Below are 9,780 nucleotides of genomic sequence, written 5' to 3'. Positions count from 1 at the left end.
GTGACGTGGACACGGAAGTGGTCGTCGTCGCGGTGGCACCGGTGGGAGCAGGGCGCGGGGCTTAGAGTGCGGCCAGCAGGCGGACGGGAGGCGGCGGTCTCGCACCTGCAGTGGCGGAGGACGCAGGTGTTGTCGGTTGGGTGCGAGTCCGGTGAGCTGACGAGCGGCTTCTCAGCGCTTCCCTTGCCCGTCAGTACCCCGCAGCTGGGTCCCGTTTAGCCGGCGTCACCATGACCAAGGCCGGTAGCAAGGGCGGGAACCTCCGCGACAAGCTGGACGGCAACGAGCTGGACCTGAGCCTCAGCGACCTGAATGAGGTCCCGGTCAAGGAGCTGGTCAGTACAGTCCCGCAAGGCCCAGGCGCCCACCCGCGACTGGCGCTGACCCCTGCTGCCTAGGTCACCTCCTTTCCCATGCCTCAGTTTCCATGGCTTAAAACAGGTGGGGGGAGTGGGACTAAGTCCCCGGGGAGGCCTCGTCCGGCTCCAGTTTCTTCCTGGGATGTACACGTGTCACTTGGGCGCAATTCCAGGAGATGAAAGGAGCTGCTTGTTTAGCTATGGACTTTTTAAGGGTGAGGAGTGAATCTCGTCCCCCCACCCCCCCACCCCCCCCATTTCTGAGGCTTTCACAGCGTTCAGCTCCGTGCACGACCCAAAGTCGGAGCTGTTTGGAGCGTTTGCTGGATGTATTCGGAGAATGAATGAACAAATGAATGAATGACTCGGTCCGAGTAGGCCTCCGGATACTCCTGGGTGTGGCCCAGAAGCTGACTTGTCTAGGAAGTCAGCAATCCCAGCTTGCTGCCCCAGCCCTGAGGCGTCCTTCCTTGAAGAGAGTGAAGTCTCACTGCTTGGTTGGCAAAGTTTTCCCAACTCTGAAACTGGCAGGAATATGTGCCTCTGTGGCCCACCCCTCCACCCATCTACTCCCACATCCCCAACTGGGAAACAAGCCTGAGGCCCCTGGGACATTACAAAACTAGTTTGTTGCCAAAGTGGAGTTGGATGGTATATCCTGGCTATGCTCACCTGGTTCCCTACCCACATCCCCTACCGTAGCCTCACTTTGGATGATGTACCCTTTCCTCACTGCCTTTAATGAATTACATTTACCTTTGGCACTGGGCCCAGTTTTCCCTCCACCTTGGCTGTGTAATATGGAGGTTAGAATGGGATTCCTAGTTCGTGTATCAGCTTCATTGCATAATAGCTGAGTGCCCTTGGCAAGCTAGTTAACCTTTAAGCCTAGATTTCCTCATTTATAAAATGGTGATAATTGTTCCCATCTCATAGGATTGTTGGGAGAATTAAATAAGATTGTAATGTAAAATACTTGGGAGGTAGCAAATACTGATGCATGTAGCTATTACTGAGGTGTTCTTTCCACTGTTATATCTCAAACGTTTTAGGTGGTCAAACCTCCTTCTTGGGACTTTCTAACATTTGGAAAGTGCATGTTAGCCCCACGTCCTTAACTGAATATTTGCCTTCTTCCCCATGTTTCAGCCTGGCCTTAGGACTGATGTCCCAAATCATTTGCCCCAGGCATCTGGTTAGTGCAGCACCACCCCTCAGAGACAGAAGGGTCAGTTTTTGCCGAGTCTTTCCAGCCTGAACCCCATGGGAAAATAGCTGGGCTAGGAGAGCCTTGTTTTCACTCTGCATTCACTCATTCATTTAGTCACAAGGGTATGTTGAGTGCCTGGAAGGTTCTGAACTGGAGAATATGGAAATCACAAAACTATATGAGACAGAGTCTCTTTCCTGAAACCTAATAAGGACGGTGCTAGAGAGAATATTAAAAGTGCTATGGAGAACTTCTAAGAACCTGTTTTTTTTCGTGGATGTTTCACAGCCACATCCTTTCTCTTTACATTCTTCTCTAGGTCATGGTTGACTGGCTTAGGCTTCCTTTCGTGTCTCCAGGAACATTGTACTTTGGTATTTTTTTTTTACAAGGCCTTTTCTAGTTGTGGGAACTTTCTCTGGAAAACGCTTCATTAGCAGATGTCACTGAATTGTTCCATGTGTTGATCTGACATTTTGTTCTCATTCCCCTCCTAGGCTGCCCTCCCAAAGGCCACCGTACTGGATCTGTCCTGCAATAAACTGACAACTCTACCGGTAAGGCTGGCAAGCAAGCATGATTTCTTTGAGAGCCCTGATGCTTCTCCTTCCTGTCTGGGGGGGTCATGTCATAAAATATAATTTCAGGATAGGCCTGCAGGCAGGTTACCACTAAGTGGGAGTGTGTTGCAGGTAGAGTGGGGTGGTTTGTCTCAGTGGGAAGGGAAGCAAAGTAGACACCTCATTCTTTAAGAACAGTGGGAGAAGCAGGCCACTGAAAACTAAAGTCAACAGGATATTGGCTGAATTGTTTATTGGGTTCATCTTTTTTTCAGCCTTATTTTATTCCTTCGAAAAACAGTTTACCTCCTTGTTGCAGCAGAGGAGGCTACAGGCTCTTCTGTAAATTTCCTTGCATTCCAGAGAGAAAGCTTTTCGGATTGGTCTCCTTGTGCATGTTTCAATGTGGAACAGGAGAGAGTGTGCTTTTGTAGAACTATCATATCATTATCCTCCCAATACTCGAAATACAGTTTTGTTTAGCACATCCAACCTGATACTTGTGACTCTCCTTGTACAACTTCTCCCAGTTCTCCTTTTGCTCCACTTGTGAATCATTCAGGCCTGCTCAGCCTCCCCTGGGTTCTGGTTGGCCTCTCCCCCATGACGGTGCTCCTTCACTGTCAGGCCTAAATTTGTTGTCATTGTTGCCTTTTCTGCCCATTATTCTGGCTTTGTCCCTCCTTGCCCTACTCTTCTGGCTCTGGCTCAGGGATCAAGTCTCAGAAGTTGGCAGTTTCTTCATTGGATCATTAGTCCATTTCCATCTCAGTGTTCTCCTGGGCCTCACTTATCATCTATAGCATCTTCCTGCAGCTCATCAAGATTTGTTTCTAACACTGGAAAAAAGCATCTGAGATTCCACTTCTTCAGGGGTATTTTATATCTAGTTAAAGAAGGGCAGCAATTCCTTGCAGCCTGCTGCAACTTTGTCAGATTGTCACTTGGTACCACCAAGTGCATTTTTCAGTCTGAATTTTTCAGTTGTCATGCGTTTCCCTGAAGTGTAGATCCACTGGCATTTACGGGTTCCCAGAGAACGCAAATGGTGCATCATTAACTGAGGTTGGACCATCACTTCAGATGGGTGCCGAGCAAAGGCTTAATGACAAGAGGGATGTTTTGAACTGTGCTAAAGAGCCAGGATATGAGTAGGATGGGCCCCAGCCTGTTTATTTAGTCATTCAAAGAATACTCCTTGAGCATGTGTACTTAGTAATGTGCTAGGTGCTGCAAAGAACAATGAAGAATAAAACTGGGTACACACAGAACAGGGGCTTTCCAGGTGGCACAGTGGTTAGGAATCCAGCTGCCAATGCAGGAGATGCAGTTTTGATCCCTGGGTAGGGAAGATGCCCTAGAGTAGGAAATAGCAACCCACTCCAGGATTCTTGCCTGGAGAATTCAATGGACAGAGGAGCTTGGTGGACTACAGTCCATGGGGTAGCAAAGAGTCGGATGCAGCTGCACACATGCACACAAGGAGCGCTTGATCTTTTCAGAAAATTGGATGGTCACACCATGTTTGGGCAGCTTCTGTGAGAGTTGAATACAATGTGCTGTTGATGACAGGTCAGAGAACCGGGGGTGAAGGAACCCATGCTTAGTGGCTACTTCCAGCTCAGCCTTTTTGCACCCATCTCACTGCTTACCACCAGCAGCGATGCTTGCTATCTCCATTTTCATTCAAGCTGGAATAGCTGGTACAAGATAGAGTTGGGCTTTGTGCATAGGTGCCTCTGACTCGGGGGCTCCCGGACTGTTAAGTCAGTGTGTGAGCCCAAGGCCCAGGTGTTCTCTCTTTTCTGTCCTAGTCGGATTTCTGTGGCCTCACACATCTGGTGAAGCTGGACCTGAGTAAGAACAAACTGCGGCAGCTGCCAGCGGACTTTGGCCGCCTGGTCAACCTCCAGCACCTGGACCTCCTCAACAATAGGCTGGTCACCCTGCCGGTCAGCTTTGCTCAGCTCAAGGTAACAATTGCTGAGCCCGTGTTTCATAGCCAGGTGTGGCAGAGCGCTTGGCAACTGAGGGAGTGTGGCTGCGAGAGAGGCCGACAGGCACACCACTTTGTTGCCACAGCCTCAGGTGGCTTTCCCTGTAAGTGGAACACAGAGGGCTTTCTTCCTGCTCATTTTGTTCTACTTTGAGGGACTCTTCATGTGTGCTTGGGCTTACCAGCCACTCTGCCCCATCTCTTTAGAGCCTGAAGTGGCTGGACCTGAAGGATAACCCGCTGGATCCTGTCCTGGCCAAGGTGGCAGGGGACTGCTTGGATGAAAAGCAGTGTAAACAGTGTGCCAACAAGGTAAGCAGGAGCTCCCCAGCGGCTCCTTCACACATTCCCCTGGGGTTTGCCTCTTGTTTTTCTCTGCCAGGGCACCTGTAGCCGTGTTTTTAAAACACAAACGTCTCTAAAGTAGGTCTACTATGAGTCTATCAGGCAAAGGCACCTTTGTTTCTCTTTTCACTCTGTAAGCCCAGAACAGTGTTCTCTTCTGCTCTACTGCCATGCTTCTGTTCTTAGAAACCAGAACCTGACATGATCCAACACTGTACTGTTGATAGCTGTTCATATGGAACAAAAAGGTTAGGGACTGTGGCCTTTCTGAGTAAAGTTATGTAGGAATTTTGATAATAAAGATGTTGTTAATATTTGTAAGTTTATAGCTGGAAACAGACACATCTTGGGCAGACTTGGCATTTGATTTCAATTGAGTCATCTGACATAGGAGAAAGGAACTAACTGGCAGCCTGGAAGGCGAACATTTCCAATAACCTTGAAGGTGCTTTACATTGCTTCTTAAGAACAGCACTGTACCCACCTCTCAACAATTCTAGCTATAGTCATTTTTTCCCTGCAGCTTTAGAACAGGTTGCTGCTGCTTCAGTTGAGCACCAGATGACTTGGCTATACGTTTAGGGGGTGTTGTGAACAAAAGAGGATTTAACTTTAAATGCTAGATTAATGTAAGTGAAATGTGTGTATGATGGGTTCTCTGTATGAATCTCAGGAGTAATGGCCTTTCTTTTCTTACCATTAGCTCAGGACTTCTTAGATAGTCTATATCACCCATTGTTACAAGAAACCAAGTGCAACATCAGTGCATCCAAGCCGAGGCAACAGTTTGCCCTCAATGGGGACAGTACACATGATGAGTGAAGTCCTGTTCTGGAAACTGTGCTTTAAGGGTGATGTCTGTTCTGAAGACTAACAATGGCCACCATTGACTATTCTTTTGTCTTACGTACTTTCCGTGTTTCATCTTGTAATCCTCATAACCCTGGGTAGTAGGTATTCCTTTTGTGTCTCTTACATGAGAAACTCTGAATGCACAACATCTTTGATTTCTTTGCATGTTTCATCTCCTAATCCTCATAACCTTGGGAAGTAGGTATTACTTCTGTATCTCTGATATGAGAAACTCTGAATGTGCAACATCTTTGATTTATCCATTTATTCATTCACCTAATAATATATTAAACCAAAGAAGATGCTGATATTCTAGTTTTTTACCTATAAAAATAATTCTTATTGAGTGTAAAGGTCTTTAGTATTCACAGATATTCACCAGACAGAGCTTCTGGGAGCACGGTGCATTGTGGATGTGGTGAGAAGCCATGTTCCTGGCCCCACTGCCCAGAGCTGTCTCCTGTCCACACCTTTAGGCACTTACAGGAGTGGTGTAGGCCAACCAGAAGGAGGTTACTTGTCTTCAGGAGTTTCTTGCCAGCTCTGACCCTGTGGCTACATAGTAACTGATCTGTTTGGTTCATAGTAAAGCACCTTTTAAACATAATTTGTTAGTTCAGTAGAAATCATCAACTGCTTACTACCTGCTGTGGACTAGGATAGGTAGACAAAATCTACCCTCCAGAGGCTCCAGAGGAGCCTCTCCCATTTCTGAACAGGCTGTGTGGTCAGATAACTTAACTCCTCATGTATTATAGCCAAGCTAAAAGGGGCAGCTCTTAAACATTCCAGTTGCTTACTTAGCCAGCTTTTACCCAACTAAAACCAACTGCATGGTTGGTGCTCATATAAAATTCAGAGTTCAGAGTGAGACAGGGACTTGGGCCACACCTCTCCCCATCATGCTTGACCTTCCTCCAGATCCTGTAGCCCCTTGCTGAGCAGCCATTTTTAAGTAAGTGTGACTGTTCTGGAGAGGGGTCAGACAGTGCACTGTTGATGCTGGTCCTGGGTTACTCAGGACAGGGTTCCTGTGGCTTTAAGCCAGGTTCTTGGAGGGAGCGGCTTTTGCAGGCCTGCCCGTGAGACCCTCTTACGATAGATGTAGCCATGTCTGAAGTTTCCATGAAGAAAGATGTTAACATTTGAATACATATCTAGTATTCAGTAGTGAATAATCTAGTGTATTCATGAAACAGACAGTTGAGACAATTTGCTGTCTTAAATTAGAGTGCCTTAGATTTTCTTCTCTTATTAATGCAGTCAAGAAGATAAGGTAAAAAAAGCAACAGTGTTTAATGAGCACATATAATACCTTTCTCTGAGAACTCTCCTGCCTCTGTGCACTGGAAGTAAGAGGGACAAGCTCTGGCCTAGGCCTAGGAACTCAGGAGACCTGCACTCTGCTGTGCTACTTTCTAGCCGCATGACATCAGAGCTTGGCTTTCTTCCCTACCTTTACAATAGGCATCCAGTCGGTTGCTTAGGCATCCAGTCAGTTGTTCATCATACCTCTGCCTGTAATTAGCTAAGCTCTGTGCTTACCTGCAGAGCTAAGGACAACAGTCCATACCCATTTACAGTCTAGGACTGAGATGGGGAAGAAAACTCCCCATAAGTGGGAGGAGGGAAACCTGAGGCGGCCAAAGGAGGGGTCAGACAGGAAGATGTCTTAGTCAAAGTGCTGTCCCTGTACAACACAAAAGCTGCTGGGAGAATTGTAAGAAGTGATTGTAAATGGCAGAACTTTTTTTACAGATTCCAATTGCTATTGTATTTCACAAACTTTTTTCATGAGCTCGAGTGAACTGGGCTCATGTCTCTTCTCTGACTGAGGCTGGTGCAGTGAGGACACGGGGTAGGATTCACTCCGTTAGCTGCCCTGCTTCCTGGGCTCTGGTGATCTGGGCTGCTGAAAAGGGCAGTCTCTTTTGAGATTCCCCACGTGAAGACAGTTACCCAGAGTGGTTCAGCACCCTCCTCTCCCTTTGCAGGTGCTACAGCACATGAAGGCCGTGCAGGCGGATCAGGAGCGGGAGAGGCAGCGGCGACTGGAAATAGACCGAGGTAGGTCGCCACCCCTCCTCTAGCCATCTTCCTGGTCCTTATCCCAGCCAGCTGGTTCTCATGCTTAAGGAGCTAGGATCCAGGAAAGGAGCCCTGCAGGGCAGTAGGGAATAGTGTGGTGGTAGATGGCAGCATCTCTCCAGTCCCAGCTTCTCGACTGAGACCCACAGTCATATTCAACTGCTTGTCTTTCTGTCTGCTTAGACGGTTAGTAAGTTACCTCAAATTGCTGCTGCTGCTGCTGCTAAGTCGCTTCAGTCGTGTCCGACTCTGTGAGACCCCATAGACGGCAGCCCACCAGGCTCCCCCGTCCCTGGGATTCTCCAGGCAAGAACACTGGAGTGGGTTGCCATTTCCTTCTCCAATGCATGAAAGTGAAAAGTGAAAGTGAAGTCACTCAGTCGTGTTCGACTCTTAGCAACCCCAGATTGGACACGACTGATCGACTGAACTGAACTGAACTGAAACCAGATCCCCTTTAGTACCTCCTACTGTTCCCCCATAATGGGAAATCACCATCCTTATTCAAGCCTGAAATTGGGAAAGTGTCCATGATTGCTTTCTTCTGTTAGTCCCATGTCCAGTCTGTGAGCTGTGGAACCTCCAGTGCTAGTCAAGTCTCCTTCCGGTAGACTGCCACAGTACCTCCTAGCACCATGCCCTGGCTCATACTTGTGCCCTTTCCACACAGCAGCCAGGGAGATCTTTTTAAAACATAAATCAATTCTGCTACTATTCGGCTAAACCCTCTCATGGCTTCCATTTGAACTCCGAATGAAATTCAAACTCAGTAACATGGCTGACAAGGCCTGCCATGGCCCGGCCTACTTGCTTCTCTGTCCTCATTCCACGTGCCAGGGAGAGAGTACAGTTACCCTCAGCCACACAAGCCTCTCTTGTTGCAAAACACACCAAGTACAGTATCATCTTAGGGGCATTGCTTGATTTCCTTTTCCCTCAGATCTTTATGTGGCTGTCTACTGGCTTCATATGGTCCCTATCTCTGCTCAGATGTTGCCTTAGGTTAACCATAACCCTTTCAGAGCCACTCAAACTAGAATTGCCAGCCCACCTGCCACACTCTATCACATCCTTGATTATTTCCTTTATGGCACACATCACTATCTTTTTTTTACTGTTTGTTCACTTGTTCATTGTTTGTCTCCTTCTCTAGAAAGCAGATGACTTAGGCACTAGAGCCTGACTTTTCTTCACTGCTGTATCCAAGCACTTAGAACAAGCCCCGGCACACACACATGCCCTGTCGATGGCTGACTCCTGAGCCCCCTTACTGGAGGACTCCCATGGCTAGAGGGACATGTGTAGTGCTGACTGCAGGCGGGCCCTGAGATCAGAAGCCCCGCGCTGTGACAGTCCCGTGTACCTGCATGGCTACTGTGCGGCCTGTGTTCACTGTGACTGCTGCTGCTTTTGCCTCTCAATGGCACATGTTCTCCTAAGGCTCGGCAGAGTGTGTTCTTAGCATTCTTGGTGCCCATCTGGAACTTGGAGTTTGTTTACACGTAGAAAAGCAGTGGGAAGCTACAGTGCTAACACTACCGCCATTCAGATACACGACAGTTCAAATGGCCTTTTGAGCACTAACAGGACATTTAACCACCACCTGTGGCATTCTGGCTGTGGAAGAACGTACTTCAGTCTGTCAGATAACTTATTTGGAAATGCATTTTTAGAAACCAATTATTTGTAAGGTGGGTGTCGTATGTAAACATACTTGAGCTGTGGGATAAATATGAATGTTATATAGACTCCTGAGTTGAAGTCTAGAGTACCCTCTGACAAGCTACTAGTTTTAATTTTCAGGAAAACATTTCCAACCTTTCTAACTCTGAACCTGAATGCTCACTTTTTCATCCTGCCCTGCCATGCCACATTTCTTTCCAAAGCTTGGAAAGATGAGAGTCCCATAGAATCAACACCTCCCTTCTTTCCTCTGCTCATAGTTGAGTTGTGCAAGGCTGCGAATGGCTGTCTCACAGTTCTAAAGGAGCACCAGACTCATCACCCATACCTTTCTTATGCCCCTCTTGCTATATCACCCTACTCTTTCTGCTGCTTGTGGCTAGGAACCCCTTAATAAGAATCCATTGGGCAAACCCTAAGAGCAGCTTATTGTATTTTAGAGAGGGCTTACTTCCCAGTGAACAGAAAGACATGTGATCCACCACATTAGGGGAAGGGAGCCGAATCCATATGAATTACTTGGGATACTGGAGGTTTGAGAGAAGCCACTTTGGGGTATACTTTCTCGTAGAGGCTGAGAAGAAGTGGGAGGCCAAGCAGCGAGCTAAGGAGGCTCAAGAGCGGGAACTGCGGAAGCGGGAGAAGGCAGAAGAGAAGGAGCGCCGGAGAAAGGAGTATGACGCCCTC

At 47.7% G+C, this 9,780-nt stretch overlaps 1 protein-coding gene across 1 annotated transcript in view; it reads left to right on the top strand.

Moving 5' to 3' along the window:
* Positions 1-9,780, top strand: part of LRRC59 (leucine rich repeat containing 59) — a 13,918-nt gene continuing 4,138 nt past the window's right edge. Inside the window, exons 1-5 of the mRNA XM_010842789.1 lie at positions 1-335; positions 2,067-2,126; positions 3,944-4,102; positions 4,333-4,437; positions 7,317-7,389. Of these exons, the coding sequence (XP_010841091.1) occupies positions 231-335; positions 2,067-2,126; positions 3,944-4,102; positions 4,333-4,437; positions 7,317-7,389 (502 nt within the window). The 5' untranslated portion in view covers positions 1-230. The remainder of the gene's footprint in view (positions 336-2,066; positions 2,127-3,943; positions 4,103-4,332; positions 4,438-7,316; positions 7,390-9,780) is intronic.

This window comes from Bison bison, unplaced genomic scaffold (assembly GCF_000754665.1).
Source record: "Bison bison bison isolate TAMUID 2011002044 unplaced genomic scaffold, Bison_UMD1.0 scf7180017864180, whole genome shotgun sequence".
Lineage (NCBI taxonomy): Eukaryota > Metazoa > Chordata > Mammalia > Artiodactyla > Bovidae > Bison > Bison bison.
The sequence above is the reverse complement of the archived record's forward strand: the minus strand, read 5'-3'. Positions and strand labels throughout refer to the sequence as shown.